The sequence below is a fragment of the Talpa europaea genome (assembly GCF_964194135.1).
Source record: "Talpa europaea genome assembly, chromosome: 2".
NCBI classification, from domain to species: domain Eukaryota; kingdom Metazoa; phylum Chordata; class Mammalia; order Eulipotyphla; family Talpidae; genus Talpa; species Talpa europaea.
In genome coordinates this window covers 129,202,222-129,227,367 of record NC_140068.1, presented here as the reverse complement: position 1 = coordinate 129,227,367, position 25,146 = coordinate 129,202,222, and the positions used below count along the sequence as shown (strand labels likewise).

Here is a 25,146-nt window from a genome sequence, read left to right as displayed (position 1 = left end):
TCTGAGCAGCAGGGCTCAGAGGAGAGGAGACTCCGGGGCCTGCCCTGTGTGTGAGGTTTCCAGCTTTTCTCCCCACAACCCCTCTCTCCAGTCCCTGGACGGTGATACCTGGGAAAACTGGAAAAGAGAAAATATTTCCTTCTATAACCTATTAAATATTGAGAGTATTTTAAAAAATAACATTTAAAGAATACTGTTCGATTTACAGAAAAGTTGCAAAGGCTGTACAGGTCTTGTTTATCCCACACCATTTCCATTTTGTTAACCTCCTACACGAGTACAGTTTTTTTTTTTTTTTTTAACAACTACTGCAGCAATGTTGACATAATAACTAAACGCCATACTTTCATTTCAGTTTTTGCTAATGTCCATTTGATGCTCCATAATCCCATCCAGTTTGCCTGGATGACAGTTCCTCAGACTTTCCTTGTTTTTATAACATTGACACTGGTGAGGAGTGATGTTTGGGAGAAGTGTTGGGGTCACAGATGGGGGTTCTTGGGTCACCTGTAAGAAAAGCTTCACCAGAGTCCTCCTCTCAGTGGCTTGAGGGCACACACACACATGCACACACACACACACACACACAAAAGGAAAGAAGAGGATGCTTGTGCAGACACCAGCAGGCAGGAGGAGCTGCCCTTGGAGAGGGTGGGTGTGTGAGCAGAAGCCTGCAGGCCCCAGGTGGAGCCTTGGGAGCAGAGCTGCATCTTCCTGGGGCAGAAAAAGCACTGAGGTCGTGTTCTAGTTGGGAGGGCTCATTCCTTTGTGGAATTGTCATCTGTTGTTAAATTAATTACTTCTATGGTGTGACTGGGCTGATTTGTCAGGAGCAACGAGTCTCTGCAATGGCTCCATCCCCACATCCCAGCTCTGGTCTGCACCTCCTTATACTTCCTGTAGCATCTGATACTTGCTATAGCAGTTGGCCCACAGCGATTTTCATTTCCATAATTGATTTAATGACTATGTTAATCACTTCTACCCCCACCTCCAGTTTCAGGTCTTGTGACCCCTCCACCCTAAATTTCCTACTCTTAGCCTCTGTCAAGGAGCACTGCTCAGGACTATTGTCCCTCAATTTAGGTTTTTTGTTTTGACTGGGACTGTGGGTTTGGGGAAGCAGGCTCCAGGGGTGCAGGGACATCCACTCACCACGGCAGTGCTCATTATGTCCACCTGACCCATCACTGATGGTGTTAACCTTCAACACCTGGCTAAGGCACACTTTCCCAGATTTCTTCCTGAAAAGCTTCTCTTTTTCCCATTTATTTAGAGGCTGTTGTCTTTGGAAGGAAGTCACTATGGGCAGCTCACACTTATGGGTGTGCTGCTATAAACATTTACATGCATGATTCCACTCCTAGGTATTTACCCAAATGACACAGAAACATTAATTTCAAGGGCACCTGCACCCCTATGTTTATAGCAGCACTATTTACAATAGTTAAGTTATGGAAACAACCCAAATGCCCAAAAATAGATGACTGGATCAAGAAAATATGTTATATAGACACAATGGAATATTACTCAGCAATCGAAAAAGATAAACACATGCAATTTGCAGCAACATGGATGGCGCTGGAAGGGATCATGCTCAGCGAAATAAGCCAGAAAGAAAAAGAAAAATACCGATGGTCTCACTCATAGCAGGAATCTAGAAAACCTAAATAAGGGACCAGGAAAATGAATAACTATAATAAAGAAAAAATCAAATTCAACAAGCAACTATAAACCAGAGACACCTTATGGGGGAGAGGGGAAAAGAGGGATTGGGGTCAAAATAAGGGGGGTGCAATTGTATGGGGAATATAAAAAATAAATTTTAATAAAAAATAAAGGAGAAAAAACCATTTACATGCATGCAGAGTTTTTTAATATAAGGTTTCTTTTTTTAAAGATTTATTTATTTATGCATACAAGAACTGGGGTACAGGCCAGGGATGCGGGGGTGGAGAGGATTCACCAGAGACAGAGTGGGGGGCAGAACAGGCAGATTGACTGAAATACACTGCTGAGGGGAGCAGTGGACCAGTCAAGAGAGGTCTGCTGCACCATGGGTGTCACCTCCCCAAGTGCACACAGCTTCATAGGTTGCGTCTTAACCCCTTGTACCTCCAGGGAGGCCCCCAAATATGTTTTCAAATTATTTGGGTAACTAGCTGGGGCAGTGAGCGCTGGGCTGTATGTCAGGTTTTTGGCTTTTCAAAGAAACTGTCAAAGATCTTTCACAGTGACCGCACCCTTTAGCATTCCTGCAGGCAGTGTTGAGGCTCCTGTTGTCCACATCCTGGGCAGCACCTGTGCAGGGTTTGCATTTTTCAGCCCCTACCAGGTGTGATGGCGTCACTGTTGTTCCCTTTGTCTTTCCCTAGTGCCCTGTGATGCTGAGCATCTGTTCATGTTCTTCCTTGTCGTCTGTGTCTCTTCTTGGTGACGTGTCTGTTAAAGTCTTTTGTCCATTTTTCAAATGAGGCACCACTCATTTACAACACTGTTTTTGTCCCTTTTAAAATTGTGTTATTTCTCTCTGCTCATTCAGTTTTAAGCATTATTTTGTAAATACTAGATACAGTCCTTGATCAGATTCATGATTTGCAAATGTTTCCCCTACTCTGTGTCCTGAACTCCTGTACTGACAGGAAAACAAGCATTGTCCAGACAGAAGCTTGGAGATATATACATATATATATATATATATATATATATATATATTTTAGAAGCGAAATGATAAATCACTAACTGGCTTTGAGCAGATGTCCTAGCTGATTGGGGTGTTGGGGGGGTGACTTACCTATGTGTGTCCTGGACTGTTATTTAAATGTTCTTGTATGTGCATGAAATATGCTTTCAAAAGTAAATTACACTACATTACTCAACTTATAACACTCCTCACACATCACGAACAAATCACGTGTTAAGACCAGACTGGCACGTGTGTTACCAGTGATGGACCCGCACGTCACAGTCGCCAAACTCATGGTTTCCCTTTGGGTTCACTCTGGTGTTGTCCATTCTGTGGGTGTTGTTAGACAAATGTACAATGACCTGTGTCCATCAGAGTATTTTCACTGCCCATAATGTCTTCTGTGCTCCAATGAAACAAAAGCAAAAAAAACCCAAAAACCCAATGGAATCACATGAGACTAAAAAGCTTCTACATAGTGAAGGAAACTATCATTAAAATGAAAAGACAATATTGAGTAAGAGAAAATATTTGCACATCATCAATCCAACAAGGAGTTACTATCCAAGATCTACAAAGAACTCCAAAACACGGAAACAACCCAATCAAAACAGGGGCAGAGAAGCTAAATAGGTACTTTTCTAAAGAAGACACACATGTGGCCAACAGGTACATGGATACATGTTTATCATCATGTGCTGTCAGGAAAATGCCAATTAAAACCACAATGAGTTACCACCTCACACCTGTGAGAATGACCCGTTGAAGGGTGTGGAGGGAAAGGAACTCTGGCACATGAGGATGAAGTCTGGTCCTGTTAGCGGGCTGAATGAGGGGTTCCCAGGGGCCCTCAAACCTGTACACTCTACATGGGATCTGCATCAGCTGCCTAAAGACAAAATCTAACGCATAACATCTTTGTTATAAAAGAACTTGAACACAATGAGTGTGCAATAGAGAATTAGTGTGTAATAGGGAAAGAGAAGAGAAAGAACATAGATAAATAATTCCCAATTAAGCACCCAAAGCTACCCGTCCCCTCATGGGTAAATGTCCAGCCAAACAGGCTTGGCTCCACGCAGAACCACTGAGGCCCAAAAGCCTGCCACAATCTATGGCACCTACTGGTGACCCATGGGACAGGGGCAGGAGGGGCCAGGCAAGTCTGGAAGGACAAGAGCAATGTCAAATCCACATCAAGATAACAGCTGCCATTGTCAGGCTCCCCTGGGTCTCTCACCCACATCTCTGTCTCTTTCACGTGTCTCTGACCCTACATAGGTCCTCACACGTGTGCTCACAGGCTGCACCTGCAGAACTTCCTCTTGCACCTGTGCGTGTCCACAGGGCGTCTGTCCTGAAATCCTCCATGTTGCTTCAATAATGATATATTGTATCGCCTCAGTACCCAGGACTCATAAGTATCCTTTTGCTTTAAACTTGATTCCTCATTTCCCCTCTATATCAACATCCTTTCAGTGAGAAGTTTGAAGTGTTTGGGGAGAAACAGGAACCCTCTGCTACATGGTCCCCCTCCTAGATGATGTTGTCATCAGGGCTCACGGCCTTATGGTCACATCTCCTAGCGCACAGCCCTCCCCGGGCAAGGACTGGTCATGGGAGACAGACTTACAGCTTCCCGTGGCCTGAACTTTTCTCACCATTTGGTTCCTGCTTTTTCCATGAGGGCCGAGCAGGAGGAGGTCAGTGTCCAGCTCCTCTCCCGACCCTCAGCCTCTGTCCTCCCTCAGGCGTCAGGGCATGAACAAGGACAGGGAGTCGGGGTACCTGCTGTGTCTAGGTTCTGCCATCACTGGCCTGATGCTCTTTTCATTATTTACCCTCATCTAGAAAATAAGAATGGATTTGAAGTTCTTTTTAGCTCAAATCCTAACACTCTGGCAGGATTTTGTTTTTAAGATTTATTTAATTATTTTTAAATGTATGTGTTTATGCATACAAGAACTGGGGAACAGACCAAAGGTGGGGGTGAGAGGGTTCACCAGAGACAGCGGGAACAGAACAGGCAGAGTGACTGAAATCCACTGCTGAGGGGAACAGTGGGTGAGACAGGCGAGGTCTGCTGCACCATGTGGGTTGCTCCCTGGTCGGGGATCTAACTCGTGCTTCAGAGGCTTCGGATAGCTTCACAGTGCTGTGCTTAACCCCTTATGCCACCAGGGAGGATGAGGCATGAATTTTTGCAGCTTCACTTGTCACTTTCTCAGGCCTGAACAGAGAAGGGGGGTCAAGTGGGCACAGGACACCACACCCTGCAGCGGGACAGTCACCAGTTCCACTCTCAGGTTATGTTAAAACAGGGCAATGTTGGGGACAGTCACTGTCTCTGGGTCCTCATCCATGTGCTCACACTTGCAAGACAACACTCAGGCTCAGGATGTAAAAGCAACAGGGTTTATTAAAAAGGGGAGACTGCAAACAAGGAAGGAGTGTCTAAGCCCAGAAATGGCCATGTGTCCTACCTCAGACAGTGTCCTCAGTGTCCACCGGTCCAAAACAAAGGCTACTCACACAAGCTGTGCTATGACAGCCTGGAGCTGGTGACAACAGGTAAACAGTGGAGCAGGATCCAACTCCCGGTGGCAGCTGGGGGTGATCCCAGGTGGGCTGCTCAGGTGACGCTGCAGCAGCCAGTAACAGCTGTCCAAAGGCCGGGCGGACAGCACCAGACCCATGACTGGACAGTGCAAGATGTGATAGCACCAGGAGATGGTGCCCAAGGATGAGAAGTGGTGGACAGCTCTCAGAGGAGGCCAGATACAGGTCAGCAGTGCTGGTCAGCACTGGTCCAGCAGGCAATGGTGCCAGAGATGCCAGTTTACATCTTAATCAAGATGCCATTGTACCAACAGCAAACAGCCTTAGAGAGGCTGGGCATAAGCCACCAGCAAACAGCCCCTTTAGAAACCCTAGGGACAGCCTGACGATGTTCTCTGCAGGCGGTGTTAGAGCCAGGGCCAGAGGCAGGTGTAGCCATCAGGTCTCAGAAAGGTCTCTGGAAAGGTCTCACACTCTGCAGAGGGCTTGGCAAAGATCTTTCTAGGAGTACCGACAAATCTGACCAGTAGCTGTCTAACAAGTGGCTCAGGCTGGCTGCTGCTCTGGCTTGTATCCTCTTCAGGGTGCCACCTTTCAAGCTTGATTGGCCCCTTTATAATCCCAGCTGTTTGGTTGGTGCCAGTGGAGCTCCAATCAGATTGGTCCATTTAGAGGCCTGGATGGTCTCAAAAACCTTGAATGGTGGGGTGCTCCCTGGTGGTGCAGGGGTTAAAGACACAGCACAATCAAGTATTGCCAGCCACTACAACATGATTTCGATCCCTGGCCAGGGAGCAAATCCACGTGGCACAGCAGACCTCTCCTGTCTAGCCCGCTGCTCCCCTTAGCAATGTATTTCAGTAGATCCTCCTGTTCTGCTCCCTACTCTGACTCTGGTGAATCCTCTTACCCCCAACACCTCTGGCCTAAACCCCATTCTTGTGTGCATACGTAAGTAAAAATAAAAATCTCTTTTAAAACAAACAAAACAAAAATATCTTGAATGACACCTGTCAGAGCCTGAATCTGTTTGGTCCATTACAATTCTGGCACTGTGTTCTCAAATGAAACACCTGCCAGTGTGTCCAGATGCCTGAGGTCAGATAGTCTCACCCTGGAGTGCAGGCTGCTGTCACTCAGATGGCATCAAACAGGCCCGTAGGCTGCACGCAGTAAGGTCCCCTCTCCCCCCAGCATCAGGGATCACAGTGGGTGTGGGCTTCAGCAGGGCCAGATGCTCACCTGAGCATCCAGAGCAGGCACCCCTCTATCACAGCCCACCAGGCTGGTCTCCCACCTGCCACAGCACAGCCCAGGCCAATGCTGCCAGAGCTCAGGGAGGCCCACAGTCCACATGCTGAGTTTGGGCCTAGATGCCATGGGCCTCTCTCCCTGTGGCTTCTGTCAAGGCTTGCTACTGAAGCGGGCCTCAGCAAAGCTGTTCATACCCCACCACTTGCACCAGGCTGCAGGGATCCAGATTAAATGTAGAAGCAGGAAAATGACCCCTGGGCAAGTCTGCTCCCAGAGGACAAACTGACCAGAATAAAACTAAACCTGCTGTTCCCTCTTGTGGTGGCTCCTGGCAGCGTGGACAGCACACAGGGACCTCGGCGGGTCAGAGAGTCACTCAGCTGAGAGCAGGCCTGGCAGAAGCTGTGGCGACAGGAGACGGTCCTAGCGGCCTCCTGTCTCCAGGCAGATGCTGCAGGTCACTTCTTCCAGGAGGGGTCCAGTAGTGACCCCAAGGCCATGATTGTCCTGCAAGGTGGGTGAGGAAGTTGAACAGGGAGGGCAGAGGAGACGCTCATGGAGGAGGTGACCACACCTGCCCTGGTCAGACCACAGGAGCCTCCTGCCTGCCCTGCACACTCTCACCATCTCCAGTCTCTGCTCCTCACGGCGCCCCAGGCCTTTCTCAACATGGACCCTCAGCTGCCTTCTCTGCTCCCCACACCAGGCAGGGAGGGCTCACAGGGCCTGGCATCACCTCCACTTTCTCTCCCACCTCACCTGCCTAAAGCACCAGATCAACATCAGGAGGAATGTTTTTTAATTTGACTTGTCAGTAGAAGGGCGCCTGGGCAGGTAGTGGGCGCCCGTCATTAAGAGGACCCAACCCTCACTCTGGATGTTTCCAGTGGATGTGACCACACTGAGGCCTCAGCCCCCTCAGGTCAGAGACCCTTCCTCATTGCAGCTGCCACAGCAGGGGGGCCTGGGTGGTCAGAACCCTGGGTCGCCCAATGTGTGGCCTGGGCTGCGCTTCTGAGTCTCACTCCCCACAGTCATGAGTTACCCTGGGATCATGGTATCTGACAACTCACAGGGTGTCCTGGGTTAAACTGAATAATTCATGCAAATGTTTCTCTTATTTTCATTGTTGACTTTTTTCCCTTTTTTTTTTTGGTTGTATTATGAAAACTCAATTCAACACTTTCTCCTTCTCCCAGGTGTTTTTCTAATTGCACAGCCTTGTTACAGCAACAACCCAAATAAAAGATCTTTTATAGTAAAAAAAAAAACTTCCCTCCAATCCCGGTAGCAAATATCATAATGATACTTACCTTTCCGTGCTCTCCTCCAGCGCGGCCATGCGTACAAGCAGATCCATCCTGAACACTAGTGGGGAGAGGCGTGGGGAGAAGCAGCCTGGGTTTGACCTGACATCCTCTCCCGGCTGCGCATGGAGGGTTACGCGGGGGAGACGGGAGAGCCCCAGAATGAGAAAGAAACATTAGTTCGCCCTCTAACATTCCATCTTCCCCTAGGAGCTGAGGGAGACCCTGGTGGGTCCGCTAAACTTGAGCAGCCTGTTCAGGTGCCATTTGTGTGACCTGCATTCCTGCACAAGGTCAGAGCTGCCTGGTCACTCAGTCACGGGAGCCAAGCCTTACAAGGTGCCTTGCAAATCTTTCAAGAGAGAAAGCTTGATCGCCCTGGGAAGGTGATGCATCACGAGATGTGACAAGGGAGCCCAGAAGCTGACCAGGGGACCGCCTTGTTGATAAGATTAGGCCCATGGTCCAGAGTCTGGGGTCTGGTTTCAATTCCAACACTTGGTCATCAAGCAGATAAGAATTATCTGTCAGACTCCTGTCCCCCTGAAGCCCAAGATGACATTCATTATTTCACCCATCCTCTTCCTTGTCCTCCTACCCCACGTAACTGACGCTGTATGATTATTCTAGCAATAAAAACGGCCCGGATCTTCCTCTTCCGCAGCATCCTGCATCATGTAGCCTGTCCACGACACCCATTTCTTTATCAGTGTGGTGTTGCCCGACGCAACAGACCCTGCTCCATCTCCCTCCCTTCCTGGACTGTGGACAAAGGCTCAGCTCAGGAACTGGGGTGACCTGGGCTAATCCTGCCCCTGGGCCAGGCCAGTGGGGGGACACACATTCCTCCCTCCCCCTGTGTGGCTCCCTCCAGTTCTGGTCTAGAGAAAAAGTAGCTGAAGCTCATGGAACAACCTCATTTTGAGGCCCGTGGGTTTTCTACAGTGAGTCCAAAGAAGATGAACGTCGGGGAATGAAGATGAACATTGGCGACTGGGGGAGGGAGCTGTCAGGGGTGAAGTTACCACCACATCCTAGCAGGGGCCTGGAGCAGGGGTCCTGCCCAGCTCCTTACACCTCAAACCAACCATGAGATAGTTCTAAACCTCAGCCTCTTCTTCAGGTCCAATGCCTTTTCAGTCCTTCTTGGAAACTGCTTCTCCACAGAACTGCATTTACTGAGGTGTTGTTCTCACACTCTTTACTCTGTGTGCGATTTCAATTCATTTATTCTGGGGCTTGATGTTAATTGTCTTCCCATCATCTTGTGTTGTATATCCTGTCATTCTTGTTACACACACACACACACACACACACACACACACACACACACACACTCCCCTCTCCTTGGGAACCAGACCCTCACTCAGCACTGGGGTTACTCTGACCCTCTGTCTCTGGTCCCCTCAGAGCCACCCTCTCTGCAGTGTCTCTACTCAGCAGGGTCTGAGCAGCCCCAGGAGTCCCTGCACCTCCTGCCTCTGACTTTGTGGGAAACCAGCCCCTAAGCCTGCGTGACAGTGAGGAGGTGAAGGCAAAGTCCTGAGGTCAGTGACTGCTGGAGGAGACAATATGCTTTTTTCGTTTCTTTTTCCCCTCATTGTACTACTCAGTTGAGGTAACATTGCTTTACACACCGTATGTGTTCAGAGGCCCAGGGTCACCCCTCTTCAGATGTTTGTTACCACATCACGCCTACCATAAGGGCACCCACAGTCTTCACCATAGTTCACTGGGCCCTCTTCCTACCTTGTTTCCTGCTCTTACCCCACTCCATACCTTCAATTCCACAGTCATATTTCTAGAGTTTGTTTTGGTTTAGTTTCACCTGTGCCTGCTTTGTTTCTTTATATTCCACATATGAATGAAATCATCCAGTATTTAACTTTCTCCTTCAAACTTATTTTACTTAGCATAATCCCATCCATATCTATCCTTGTTGCAAAGTCAGTAATTTTTCTTTTTCATGGCTGAGTAGTATTCCATTGTGTATACGGTTTGTGTTCTTTATCCCCTCACCTGCCGTTGGGCACTTAGGTAGTCTCCATTGCTTGATTATGGCAGACAGTGCTGCAGTGACCATAGGAGGTGCATATTCCTCGGAATTAGCATTTTACGTTCTTTGGATAAATACCAAGGAATGGAATGCTTGACCATGGGACAGGTCTATTTTGAATATTTTGAAGAAACTTCATTTGTTTTCCATAGGGGCAGGACCAATGTGCTATCCGTAGAAAAGAGATGTTCCAGGTTACTGCCCCACCCAAGGAAATGTGGGGCTGAGCAGGGATGAGAAGCTAAGGAACAGGAGGAAGACGTGGATTGAGATGAGGAAAGAAGACTGGAGGAGGCACATGGAGCAGAGAGACATGTGAAGCAGCAGCCAGGCTTGTTCCTCAGGCTTGGACTTGTGCCAGGGAATTGGGGACACAGAAAGAGACGTGAAAGAGACAAAGACTTGGGTGAGAGGCCCACGGAGACGCTGACAATGGCAGCTGTTGTCTTGATGTGGATTTTGATTTTGCTCGTTTCCTTCCAGACTTGACTGGCCCCTCCTGCCCCTGTCCCATGGGTCTCTACCAGTAGGTGCCTTACCCTTGTGGCGGGCGTTCAGGCCCAGTGGGCCTGCTTTGGGCCAACCCTGTTTCTCTGGGCATTTACCCATGAGGGGACGGGTAGCTTTGGGTGCTTCACTTGGGAACTATTCTAACTATATTCTTTCTCTTCTCTCTATTGCACACTAATTGTATTAAAGTTCTTTTCTATTGAAGGTCTTAGGCTTTAGAGTATGTTTTGTCTTAATTCAGATGATGGCAGATCCCATGTAGAGTGTACAGGTTTGAGAAACCCTGGAAAACCCTCATTCTGCCCACTAACAGGACCAGACTTCATTCCCACCCACCATGTACCAGAGAGAGTTCCTTTTCCTCCACACCCTTCAGTGGGTCATTCTCACAGGTGTAAGGGGGTAATTCATTGTGGTTTTAATTGGCATTTTCCTGACAGCACATGACAAACATTTATCCATGTACCTATTGGGCATCTGTATGTCTTCTTTACAAAAGTATCCATCTAGCTCCTCTGCCCTGTTTTTATTGAGTTGTTTTCTTGTTTTGCAGTTCTTTGTAGGTCTTGGATAGTAACTCCTGCCGGGGACCGGCCTCCAGCAAAATGTCGTGTCAGGGGTTCCTGAAAGGATGAGACGGCCTCGGCGAAAACGAAAGGACTGAAACTTAGGGGCTGAGGGGAAGGGAATGAGGAGACACCGACACTTGGTGAGGTGCTAGTATCTTCTGCCGAGAGGCTCAGCAGGTTTTTTATTTATACATTTTTTGCAAGCAGTGAGATGACATTATCATGGGCATAGAAACAAAGCAGAAACAATCAGTGCATCTCTTTTTCTATGGGCTTTTGGCCACTACGTGCTCTCATAAGAAGGCAACCTTCAAGGCTAATAAAAAACTAAGCCTTACAATAGAACTCATTGTTTCAACCAAACAATAACCTAAGACAGTAGATAGCCGCCAGTAGATATCAGCCAAAGCCTAAGCAAGAAAAGACTTTTTTTATTCTCATGTTCTCATGGCCTTCACAGCAGGAGCTGGCTGCTACTCAGCTATCAGAACTTTTTTTTATTTAGAAACTCCTAACTCTAAATAGCTTCATTTAAAAACTTTCCCAAGAAACTTCAAGGGAAGGCAAAAGAAGGACCCACTATAATTATTGTATTGTAATGCTTGTCAGGCATGTTCAACAAACCATCTCCCATTGTCAAGTGGGCCAAACTGCCCAACAACTAATTTCTAAACAAACAATTTTCTGTGCTATTTACTTACAGTATGCTGATACATATAATTTATTGCCTAATATACTTTCAGATAAATTTTTCTCTATGACCAAGAACAAAAAGCAAAGGGATGCCAGATCTTCAGCCCCACGGTGTGAGGCCTTTTCTCTTAGCTGCTTGTCAGTATCCTATCTGGCTGGAGCAACAAGACCTCCTGCAGCAAACTCCTTTTTGGATTGATGATGTGCAAAGATTTTCTCCAACTTGATATTGTCTTTTCATTTTAATGAGTTTCCCCCACTACACAGAAGCTTTCTAGTCTCATGTGATTCCATTGGTTTCTTTTTTGCTTTTGCTTCCTTGGAGCACAGAAGATATTAGGGACAGTGAAAATACTCTGCATGATATTCTCATGATGGACACAGGTCATTATACATTTGTCCAACACCCACAGAATGAACAACACCAGGGTGACCCCTGAGAGAAATCATGACTGTGCAACTATGATGTGCGGGTCCCTCACTTGTAGCCCACATGCCAGTCTGATCTTAATACGTGATTTGGACATGATGTGTGAAGAGTTTTATAAATTGAGGAATGAAGCGTAATTTAGTTTTGAAAGCATATTTCACACTCATGCAAGAACATTTAAATAACACTCAAGGATACGCATAAGTCAGTCATTCCCTTCCATCCCCCAACATCCCAGTCAGCCAGTATCTGCTCAAAACCAATTAGAAATTTATCTTTTCTTTTCTAAAAAAATATATCCATGATTCTGTCTGGACAATAATGCTTGCTTTTCCGTCAGTAAAGGAGTTCAGTCACAGAGTGGGGGGAAACATTTGCATATTACAAAACTGATAAAGGACTGTATCAAGAATTTACAAATAATGCTTAAAACTCAATAATCAGCAAGATATAACTCAATTTTAATAAGGACAAAAAAACAGTGTTATAAATATAGCAAAAAAAAAAAAAAAATTGACTTCTAGGCCTCCCTTGGTGGCGCTGGTGGTTGAGCGCAGCACTGTGAGGCTGTCCGCAGCCTCTGCAGTGTAGGTTAGATCCTGGCCAGCAGGCAAGAATCCCACATGGTGCGGCAGACCTCTCCTGTCTCACCCGCTGCTCCCCTCAGCAGTGTATTTCATCAGTCTGCTTGTTCTGTTCCCCACTCTGTCTCTGGTGAATCTGATCACCTCCCGTGCATCTGGCCTGTACCCCATTTCTTGTATGAATGAATAAATAAATTTTATTTATTATTATATTTTATTTATTATTATTTATAGACATAGCAACTTATGTAGACATAGAAAAATAAATATATGAACAAATGCTCAATATCATAGTTAAGAACAACAGTGACACCATCACCCTGCTGCCCAGGGTGCGCACAACAGGAGCCTCATCGGGTTCATTGTAAAAGATCCTTAGGGGCTGAGAGACACATCAGAGCCATAGGCATTGTCGCTGCCTGGTTGAGAACAAAACAGAACCTGGTCAGAGATGAGACCACAGGAAGGACTGATGAGGGTGACTCCCCCATGGAGTCCATCTACACTGTCCCCAGGGGCTCAGGGATCAAACCCCAGATCCACACTTACCTGCGGCCTCAGTGTAGCTTCCTCCATGTCCTACTGTGGGAAGAAGCATCATGGGAGACCAGGGAGCAGTCAGGTTAGAAGACTTAAAGGAATCTTTTAATCCTGCACAACAGGAAGTTTTCAGAACTGGGACTAAAGACCCAGGTCAGGACTGAGAAAAATGAAGAAAGGAGGTGAGGGGGGACTGGAGCAAATGCCCTCTGGGCAACACACATGTGTGTGGATGGTACTTCCCATTAACCAGGCAGGGCAAGTTCTCCCTGGGATATGAAAGCCCCCAATGGACAAGATCCTCCACTCCCTTCCCTACCTGAGTGCTTCTTCCTCCACATCACAGCTGCAACCACTGCAGCTCCAGTGAGCACAGCAACAAGGAGAACCAGGCCAGCAATGATGCTCACAGTGAGGATGGAGGACTGAGGAGGGGGCACTGGTAGGGAAGGGAAGATCATACCCTGAGCTCCAGACCTTATCCTGACCCTCTGAAGGGCTCCTGATGGCCCTGAGTACAACATCACTGCCCACATCCTCCTCCTTACCCCATCTCAGGACTTGGGGCTCCAGCAGGCCTTCATGCTGTACATGGCACGTGTATCTCTGCTCCTCTCCAGAAGGCACCACCACAGCTGCCACTTCTGGAAGGTTGCATCTCCTCCAGGCCTAGTCTCCACCAGCTCCATCTCCTGGGTGAGGTCCTCCCCATCTCGCTGCCAGGTCAGGGTGATGTCCACAGGGTAGAAGCCCAGGGCCCAGCACCTCAGGGTGACCGCATACTCAGAGGTGGGGTGGTGGGTCACACGTGTCCTTGGGGGTTCTGAGGTGGTAGATCAGAAAACTCACTTTGTGTTTCCTCCATGGACACTGAGGACTCCTCATGAGACTGTCCTCACAATGGACAACTGGCGTGGCAGGAATGACAGGGGTGAAGGATGTCCTGAGCAAACTCCATACAGGCTTTGTGGACTCCACCCCCACGACACTGGGAACTACAAATCCCATATCACCAAAGGGAAGGTTGGGAGGACCTGAGGGTGGAGTTAAGCAACTAGGCTCTCCCTTTGGGTATTTAACTGGTCATGTGGCTGGGAGTCTCTGGCTTGGCCACGAGGCGAGCTAGGTTTTCGCCACCTCTGTGGGTCACTGGAATCCCAGGTCAGCGGAACGGGTAGGACGTATTTACAAACTTATCTCCCTCTTTTTCTCCCTGAGTTATTCATTTCCCATTTCCTCTTACCGTGTAAATAAACCTTTTATCAACCTTTTATGTGTGTCTCCAGTTTAGCATTCATACGTCACCTTTAAACACACAGGTGAGGACCCACAGTCAGGAAACCCCATTTTTTATCAGGGTTTGCCCTGTAACAGCTAGAAGCATAAAAATGTAAAAAACAGGCTAATCTGGGGAATCTGTGAGAGTCTCCTATTTCTTAGATAGTACTAGAATGAGGATGAAAACCTAGGGTAGGATGAAGCAGAGGGAGTGGAACACAGACGTTTTATTCCTGACCTGGGTGGAAGGTGAATGACACAGAAAAGCAGGAATCACATAACTGAAAATGTTCTCAGACCAGAAACAAGACTGAGAGAGAAACTCGTGGTTCTCAAACAGGCCCCTGGTCAAAAGGACCCGGTGACGTGTGATGTCAGGGACTGTCTGTCTTTCTCAGGACAGACTGGATCCCTTCACTGTCCTTCAGGAGAAGCCGGAGTCTCTGGAAGTCTCTCTAGTGCAGAACATGAAACCCAGGGGAGCCCCCCTCTCGGGACTAGAGAGAGGACTCATTTCCCGCAGTGACTCCAGGCAGGGGGGGACCGGGAGGCCTCCAGGCCCCGCTTACCCGTGCGCTGCAGAGTCTCCTTCCCGTACTCCAGGCATGTGCGCAGCCACCTCAAGTACCAGTACTCCAAATAGTTTCTGAATCTCTCTGCCTCACCCAGGGCCTCCCACTCGCGCAGGGAGATCTGAGCGGCCATGTCCGCTGCAGTCCAGGAGCGCAGGTCCGGGTTCAGGGCCAGGTAATCGGCGCCATCATAGGCGTACTGTCTGTACGCTCGGAGGACTCTTCAGTCGGGCCCCATGTCGCAGCCAGACATCATCTGGAAGGTGTGAGACCCTGTCCCTGCCAGTGTCACCCAGCCCGCGCCCCCTCCCACCATAGAATAAACTAAACAGAATGAAACGGGGTGAAAGTCCCGCGGGCTGTTCCCGGGCAATTGCAGAGAAGCCTGGAGGGGGAGACCCTGAGCGACCCCCGTCCGTGGGGATGGGGGTGCTGACCCTGCCCGGACCAGAGCCAGCTCACCGGTCTCGCTCCGGTTGTAGAGGCCGCGCAGGGCGTCCAGTCGTGCTTGGTACCACAGTGCGCGCTCCCTTAGGATCAGCGCGTCCTAGTCCCACTCCTCCTGCTTCTCCGGCTCCAAGCTCTGGCCCGGAGAGTCGCTGTCGAACCACCAGAACTGCGTGTCGTCCACGTAGACCACTGAGATGAAGCGGGGCTCCCCGGGGCCGGGCCGGGACATCGCGGTGTGGAAAATCCTTATGGAGTGGAAGCCTGGGGGCAGGAGGGGAGACCAGGCCTATTCTTCTCCCCTTCGGGGGCTCGAGTCCCAGGGGCACCCACGAGACAGAAAGTGGGTGAAAGACGAGTGAGATTGAAAAGTGGCTGCGGGACGAAAATGGCCGGGACTCGGGGGGCCAGAGGAGGCTGGGGTCTCGGGGGACAGAAAGGGGCCAGGACGGGGCGGGGCCGAGGTGGGGGGACAACTAGGGCAGCGGCAAGGTCGCGCCTTTCCCACCCCCGCCCGCGCCCTCGCTCCGCCTCTGGGAGCGCCCTGTCCCCTCCCGACCCGCACTCACCCGCCCGGGTCTCCCTTGGGGCCGCAGCCCCCGAGAGCAGGAGCAGGAGGGCTGCGCCCCTCATCCCCCGGGACCCGCCTCCACGGAGTCCCAGCGGGTGGGTGGGGGCTTTGGAACTGGAGCCGCGGGGCTGCTGATTGGCTGCTCTGGAGACCTCCAGGCAATGGGGAGTGAGCCCTGGGGTGAGTCACCAGTATCCAGGCAGGAGGACCCGCCCAGGTTGTGAGAAGTGAAACTGGGGAGATGAGGAAACCCCAACAGTCACCTTCCAGTCCGGAACACAGCTCTGGGGACTGAGACCTTAAGAGCCACACCCTGAGACCCCTGCTCTCCTGCACCAAGACCTTTGTCACACTGTTGCCTCCCTGAATCCAGGCCCAGGAATTGGGTCAGCGATTCTCAAACATTTTTCTTTCAGCATGTCTCTACAGTCTCATAAATCACTACGGATCCCATGTATAATTTTTTCATGTGGGTTATAGCTTAAATATTTACTTTACTAGAATAAAACCTTTCAAAAGATGTTATTATGCTGGGAGCCATGCTACTCCTGTAGTCTTGTTATAGGGCAGCCCCGATACAAAACGGGGTGCCTGACTGTGGGTCCTTACCCGCGCGATTAAAAGGACTTATCCATGCTCTACTGCAGGCACACACGAAAGGTTAATAAAAGGTTTATTTACAAGGGAAGGGCAGATGAGGAAATGTACAGCTCAGGGAGAAAAGTGGGAGACCAAGTTTTAAATGCGCCCTACCAGATCCACCAATCTGGAATCCCAAATGGCACTCTGAGAGCTGGCCTCGAGCCAGGAGCCCTGAAGCCAGGAGGCAAGCGATAGTGAGCCCCCCCAGGCCCATGTGTTTGGTTTTTTTATACCAACCCTGGCTGATTAACTCCACCCTCAGGTCCCTGCCACCTTCCCTTTGGTGGTGACAGGATTTGTCTTCCCCAATGTCCTGATGGCTTTGGTCTGGAGTGGGGGTGGAGTCCACAAAGCCAGTATGGAATTAGCTCAGGACATCCTTTCCCCCTAACAGTCTGACAAAGGTCCAGGCATGGGGCAGATTCCTGAAAAGTCAGGAATCTCTTTAGCTGACTCCTGCTAGAGTCTCATTTGTTTATGGCTAGTTTCTACCATTGTTAAAATACACATTTAAAAGTAAAACTGCAAATGCTGTTTGATCAATTACTGAATAACCAATCTGACAGCAAATGACACTGCATAATTCATTGATAACATTGGTTAGTTAGCATACAAATTCTTGACACAGGAAAAGGGGGAGGATGCAGATCTTTGAGACTGGCCCAGGAGAACAACCAGCCTAGCAGGCTGCCAGTCCTTGTTTAGATATGCCTGTTAAGGAAGCAAGCTTGTCTTTTACTGACATTTCCATGTCTATGGCTCTTTACCAGGGAAAGATTCCCTTTTCCTTAACAGTTCCCTTTCAGTGACAATGGGTATGGTAGCTGTTGGAGTATGCATTCACGAATAAGCCAACAACAATTTTGTGACTGGTTAAGCTAATAATCTTGACAGCACAAATAATGCACTTGGGAATAGTCAATGTTACCACTGCTGATGTCACGTATTAACCATTCTGAGAACCAAAAGCTATAACCATCTCAGGCCCTGCCTCTGATGAAATATTTGTAGTTCCTTAAAACAACAATCAGCAATCTTACAGAAAAAGGAATTTTCCCTTGATCTTAAAGTTAGATATGAAAACTAGGCTGATTAAATAAGTAGAGGAGTAATAGGTTAGATTCTGTTAGATTAGGAGAATTCCTCCCTTAATTGAGAGCTTGGGGCTAGGGAAGAGTCAGTGCGGCTTGTCTGGCACTGACGCCCTCCATGCCCTTGGTGCCTTAATATTGAATCAGTATCTTATTAAAACAATATATATTAGATGATGATTTCTGTATAAAAGCCTTCTGTTTTTTGCTTTAATCATATTGTTACAAAGCAGCCCCGATATAAAACGGGTTGCCTAGCTGTGGGTCCTCATGTTAGGGGGAATGGATGTCCTGAGCTAATCCCATACAGGCTTTGTGGACTCCACCCCCACTCTAGACCAAAGCCATCAGGACACTGGGAAAGACAAATCCAGTCACCACCTAAGGGAAGGTTGCTGGAACCTGAGGGTGGGGTTAAGCAGCCAGGTTTGGTATAAAAACCTTGGGGCCTTGGGGGGCCTTGGGGGCTCTCGCTCTCTTGCTCCCTCCTGGCTTCACGGCTCCTGGCTCTCAGAGTGCCATTTGGAATTCCAGATCAGCGAATCGGGTAGGACACATTTAAAATTTTGTCTCCCACTTTTCTCCCTGAGTTGTATATTTCCTCATTTGCTCTTCCATTAAAAATAAACCTTTTATTAACCTTTCATGTGTGTGCCTGCAGTATTTTTTTTTTTTTTAGATTTTTTAAATTTTTTTATTTATTTATACAAGTACTGGGTACAGTCAGAAGCGTGGGAGGGTGAGAGAATTCACAGAGCCAGAGCGGGGAGCAGAGCAGGCAGAAAGACGGAAGTACACTGCTGAGGGGAGCAGCGGGTGGCAGGAGAGGTCTGCGCACCACGTGGGACCCTCCTCAGGTGGCCAGGGAGCAGCCAGGGATTGAACCGGCGCTGCAGAGGCTGGGGGCAGCTTTGCAATCCAGCGCTCAACCGCTGCGCCACCGGGGAGGCCGCCTGCAGCGCTGCGCCACCGGGGAGGCCCGCCTGCAGTAGAGTATTGATAAGTCCTTTTAAGTGCGTGGGTGAGGACCCACAGTCAGGCAACCCATTTTGTATCCGGGCTGCCCTGTAACATTCACCTGCAGGCTTCTAATGCTCCAGATTTTTTTTTCTTTTGGCTTGGATAATGGACTATTTTCCAGTAATGGAAAACTGTCATACTGGACATTCATGGACAATGCTGCTGACTAATTGTTGCTTCTCTTACACACATTGTAACCCTGAAAAAAAGACTGTCTCCTAAGACTACACCCTGAGATCTGTGCCACCATAGATATGGTGGAATAAAAATTAAAAGGGGTGATTGTAACAGGGTGGTCCCCAAGAAAGGGGGAGATTCCAGGCTCCCTGCCCCACCCAAGTGGAGGGTGGAGCTGAGCAGAGAGAGAAGAAGCTGCAGAGGAGACTGAGGAAGGAAGGAAGCCGGATGGAGTCAGAGGAGGCACATGGAGCCGAGAGACACGTGAAGAAACTGCACTTGCCTTTTGGTCGTGGACTGGGTGACACAGATGTGGGTGAGAGACCCGTGGGGAGGTGGCAATGGCTGTTTTTATCTTGATTTTGATTTTGCTCTTTTCCCTCCAGACTTGTCTGGTTATTTCTTATCCTTTTCTGTGGGTCCCCACTGGAAGATGCTTAAGACTTGTGGCAGGCTTTGGGGCCTTGTTCTGGGCCAATCCTGCTTGGGTGGACTTTTACCCACGAGGCAACGGGTAACTTTGGGTGCTTGATTTAGAAACTATATTCTTTGCCTTTTCTGTATTTTTTCCTAATTTTATTAAAGTTCCTTCCCATTAAAGTCTCATATGATTTGTGTTCATGCAGTGGATGGCAGAACCCATTTAGAATAGGCAGGTTTGTGGTGTCTGGGCTGCCCCTTTCCCTGCCCTGTAACAATATGGTTATATGTTAGTCTCAACTTTATAGGTTAGTTAGAAAAAAATCCCTCTGTCTCCCTTCCCCCAGGTAACTTCCTGTCCTTTGTTTCCCCAGCCCTTAGTTAATCCTTCACTGTAGTAAATATAGAAATGTTAGTCTCAGTCACGTAAGTTTTCGATAGTAATAAAATGATTAAGATAAATGACTATTCTAAGAACACTTTTGTTTAGCAACTGTGCCTTCTTCAAAATAAAGAATGTTACAACCTCTGCTGAAGGGCAAATAAACCCCTGGCTGTTCTAGAGGAAGATGTGATGATTGTTATCTTCCTGCTCTAATACATATGCTTATGTACTCTGGGTTTGCTTATAAGGTATAAATAAAGGGCTGCTGAGACCCTCAGCAGGATGATGTCTGCACCCTGATCAAGTGTTTGCATCTCCTCACTCCCCCTCCCCCTAATCCCTCAGATTTGTCCATGCCCTCTCATCCTCACAGGAACCCCTCACAGGACAGTTTGCTGAGGGTGGTCCCTGGCATTATTACTTCTTTACTTTAGAATATTAATAACCAATGTATGCTAACAAAGCATTTTTAAGAAAATAACTTTCTGTAAATGTAAGGATAATCATACAATTGTATGATTTTTTTTTTAAAAGTTACCTATTGTTTCACTACTGAAAGGTCCATGCAGGAGGCCTGAATAAAAAACCCACCAGAAAGCCCACCTGGGAACTGGAATGCAGAAGCCTGCCTAGAGGATTCAGATAATGAATCTCCCCTGCCCTACAGGACCTACAAACCCAATCTCACACCTGACCTCTCCTCACCCTATAAAACCCTGCTTCCCCCTGACAATGTGCGCGGCTTCACAGACCCCCACCTTGGGTCCCTGAGGCCATCAGGGGTGCAATAAATTTTCCCTTCCTTTGAGAAATTTAGCCTGGCTCTCCTTTTCTTTACTGCTCTGAACCTTTCATCTGGTGCATTGGCAGGGAACGGGGTTTGATCCCGCGTGGGGATCCTGCCCTGTCCCAAACCCTCCACTCTCCCTCTCCTTCACTCTCTCTCTTTCTACCTCTCCCCGTGTGGAACTGGAAGTCTGCAACCCCTCCGAGCTCACTAAGGCTTAACAGCCGCTGGTACACGACCCAGGGCACCCTCCCTGCGGGAGAACGGCCCTCGTTGCCTCTCATGTCACGTGAGCGGAGCAGGGACTTGCTCTAGTCCCTTACTGGGCTTCCTGGTAACTCCAATCCATGTGGCCACTTACGCCTCAACAACTTCTTCTTCTCATCTCCCTTGGAGGGGCCATCCTCCTCTTCCTCCTGTTGGCCCACCTTCTCTTCCTACGGCACTTCGCCAAATAATCGCGAATAACGAAAAGACCCGGCCGTCCGGCCTGTGGAGCACCAGCGCTTGGCTCGTGACTCTCCCAGGGTGAGCTGTTGCCTCTAAGGTCCCTCGGATTGTTAGGGGGAAAGGATGTCCTGAGCTAATTCCATGCAGGCTTTGTGGACTCCACCCCTACTCCAGACCAAAGCCATCAGGACACCAGGAAAGACAAATCCCGACACCACCAAAGGGAAGGTGGCTGGGACCTGAGGGTGGAGTTAAGCAGCCTGGGTTGGTATAAAAACCAGACATGTGGGCCTTGGGGGGCTCGCTCTCTGGCTCACCTCCTGGCTTCAGGGATCCTGGCTCGCCGCCAGCTCTCAGAGTGCCATTTGGGATTCCAGATCGGCGGATCGGGTAGGACGCATTTAAAACTTTGTCTCCCACTTTTCTCCCTGAGCTGTACATTTCCTCATTTCCCCTTCCCTTGTAAATAAACCTTTTATTAACCTTTCATGTGTGCCTGCAGTAGTGTATTGATAAGTCCTTTTAAGCACACGGGTGAGGACCCACAGTCAGGCACCCCGTTTTGTATCGGGGCTGCCCTGTAACACTTCCAGCCCCTGCTACACTTCCACTGGCGGTCTTGGGTTTGGCGGCTGAGGACTGAAGAGGCCCGGACTCATCGACTCCAATAATCTTTGAGGAGCCCAGAGTAGTCCAAGGTAGCAGGTGAGTCCATCTCCTTTCTGGTTGGCACGGGGGCTACCTTCTCTGTCCTCCCCTCCTATTCCAGTCAAGTTTATCCTTCTCAGGTCTCGGTTCCGGGTGCTGACGGCCTTCCTTCTCAGCCCAGGACCACTGGTCCGCTCTTTCCTAGTCATGTCTTCTTGCCCCACACCACTCCTGGGTCGCGACCGCCTGACCAAACTCAGGGCTACTCATGGTTCTAAGATCTAGCACTGCTCTCATCCTCCCACTGCTCCAAACATCTTGTCCTCCTCAGGGCTCCCCGCTGTCTCCTCCCACTGTCAACCCCCTGGTCTACAATATCTCTATCCTGATTGTTGCCACCCATCGTACCCCAGTCCTCATTTGCTTTAAGGATCCTTCTTTTCCCTTTTGCCTCCAGTTTCCAATCTCCCTCACTCACTGTCAGGGTCTCAAACCCATCATCCAATGACTCCTGGGAAAGGGACTCCTTACTCCTATGAACTCGCCCTGTAATACTCCAATCCTCCCCATTAAAAAGCCTGACGGTTCTTACTGCCTAGTGCGAGACCTTCACCTCATTAACATGGCGGTGATGCCTATCCATCCCGGAGTGCCAACCCCAACACCCTCCTATCTCATATACTGTCTTCTACCACATGCTTCTCTATACTTGACCTCAAAAATGCCTTTTTTTTTTTTTTACCATCCCTCTGGATCCTCAGTGTTACTTCCTATTTGCTTTTACTTGGGAAGATCTGGACACACACACCTCCCAGCAACTGGCCTGGACAGTCCTGCCTCAGGGGTTCCGGGACAGCCCTCATCTGTTTGGTCAGGCATGAGCTAGTGATCTCTCGTCATGTCATACTCCACCCCGCACTCTCCTCCAGGATGTCGCTGGCCGCCTCCTCTGCAGTCCTTCTCCGCCACAATCTCAGCAACACACTGCACAACTCCTCACCTTCCTGGGCTCCAAAGGATACTGCGTCTCCCCATCCAAAGCCCAACTTTCAGTTCCCACAGCCGTCTATCTGGGTCTTCGACTAACTCCTTCCTCCAAACAGCTGAAGGTGGACCACAAACAGGCCATCCGGGGCCTTCCCTCCCCTGAATCGGCAGAACAAACCCTTTCCTTCCTAGGTTTGGTCGGATTCTTCCGTCACTGGATCCCTAATTTTGCTTTTTCCCAGCCAAGCCACTGTACGACACAGCAAATGCCTCCACAAAGGACGTCTCCAATCCTCCGGGGAGGTCCGCAGGACCTTCCTTTTACTCACACATATCCTCCTTAGGGCACCTGCCCTTGGCCTTCCTCATCCAGAAAAGCCTTTCCTCCTGTGCACAGACGCACGTCGGGGCATTGCGGCAGGCGGCCTTTCCCAGCCTCTGGGCCCAGCCCTGCGTCCTGTCGCTTATCTCTCCAAGCAGATGGATCCCACCATCAGGGGTTGGCAACCTTGCCTTAGAGCCCTGGCGGCGGCAGCTCTGCTCACCTGGGAACCCCTCAAACTTACCCTGGGAAGACCTGTCCAAGCACATTCCTCGCACCCCCTTCAGGACCTCCTGTCTCCCCGCTCGCTCTCCACTCTCACTCCTGCCCGCTCACAGGACTTCCATGTGCTCTTTATCGCAAACCCTCTGGGGAGTCTTATTCAGTCTAATTCTCTCAACCCAGCCCCTCTTCTGCCTGTCTCTGGTCTCTGGCCCCCCTTCTGTTGCCCATTTGTGTCCTGAAATCCTGGGGGGAAAAAATGCAAACCTCTAGACTGGGTTTAACTGACTCCCCTTTGTCAGATGCCTACTGTGTGTGTAGACAGGCAGCTCTTGCGTAAATGCGCGAGGTCATTGGAGGGCTGCCTAGGCCATTGTTACCTTCAATCAGGTAATTGAGGCAGGAAAGCTGCCCAGAGAAACCACCTTCCAAAAGGCAAAACTCATAGCATTTAACCAGGGCCCTGACCCTCAGCAACCATAAGAAAGTCAACATCTATACGGATTCAACATATGCCTTCCTTATGGCTCACAGTCATGCTGTGATTTGGCAGGAAAGAGGGTTCCTCTCCACCAAGGGGTCCCCCATAAAGAACGCTAAACTTATCCTTAAGCTTTTAGCAGCCTTGCAGCTCACCAGCTGCGTGGACACTTACCCGGACAGGATTGGCAGGTTGATTTTACTCACCTCCCTACTCACAAAAAGGTTAAATATCTGCTAACAATGGTAGATACAATAACAGGGTGGGTCGTGGTCTTCCTGCAGCTACAAAAATGGCTCAGGTAGTAACCGAGGCCCTTCTTTTTTTTTTTTTTTTTCTTTCAAAAGTTTATTTAGTATCAAGCAAGAGGAGACTTTGCTTAACACTACAGAACATTTCAAGACTCGATTACAAAAGAATACCACATTATTTGCACTTGAACTTGGCTTCCCTTTTTACGCATGTTGGCAAGAGAAAAAAAAAAAAAACTAGCATATGGCTGAAAGATAAAATAACTAGATTGTATGGAAACCTTTAAAATGAAAGGTGAGGCTTATGTTAAAAGGATGGATTAACATATTTAGTAAACCTATTTTTTTGTTTAACACTAGTTAATCAAAGTTATTTTTTTTCCTTTTGATGACCTATTTTTTCATATACAGACGGAAAATAGCAAAATTTTACATGTCTTTTTTTGTCTGCCCAGCTCGATGTTTCAACAAAGTAGTTTTAAGTTCCATCCATTCAGATTTTAAGCATTTTGATTTATTTAAAAAGGGATTGTTCATAGAAAAAAATTACTTTGAACAGTATACAGGACGGGTGGAGGTGGGCATGTCACACCAGACAGACAATCAGTATCTGCCATAGGGCTGGTCTCTGTACACGCCCTCAAGGTCCTGGAGGGCGCCTTGTGCCTGGAGTTCGTCCAGTCCTCCTGCCCGTAGGACCGAGGCCCTTCTTAACCACATTATCCCACGCTTTGGCCTCCCCACCTCTCTCCAATCTCACAATGGTCCAGCTTTTTATCTCAAATGTTACTGAGCAGGTCTCCATGGCTCTGGGTGTCACCTGGAAGCTTCACATTCCCCACCACCCACAATCCTCAAGGAAAGTGGGGCGCGCCAATGGGCTAATCAAGGATCACCTGACTAAACTTTTGTTAGAGCTCTGCAGCTGCTCTGGGAACACGCAGACCTGCACTTACCCAGTCCTGCCTTGAATCTCGACCTTCTCAACTGACCTTCCCAACCACTGCATCTGGGAAACCAAGTTCTGCTCAAATCACTTCAGCTAAAGCCACCGCAGCCTCCGTGGACTGGTCCACACACGGTCCTTCTCACCACGCCTACAGTGGTAACACTTCTGGGAGACCCCTCCTGGCACCATCTCTCTCGGGTCAAATGTGCCCCCGAAGACAAACAGTATGCATGTCGTAACCTGGGTCCTACTAGGATG

General features: G+C 48.9%; 1 protein-coding gene across 1 annotated transcript in view; it reads right to left on the bottom strand.

The window, feature by feature from the left end:
- Positions 1-7,417: 7,417 nt before the first annotated feature.
- Positions 7,418-25,146, bottom strand: part of LOC311188330 (uncharacterized protein) — a gene marked incomplete at both ends in the record, with an annotated part of 140,846 nt that continues 123,117 nt past the window's right edge. The window contains 4 exon segments of the mRNA XM_084259443.1: positions 7,418-7,445; positions 7,813-7,867; positions 15,132-15,241; positions 15,476-15,545. Coding sequence (XP_084115569.1) covers positions 7,418-7,445; positions 7,813-7,867; positions 15,132-15,241; positions 15,476-15,545 — 263 coding nt within the window.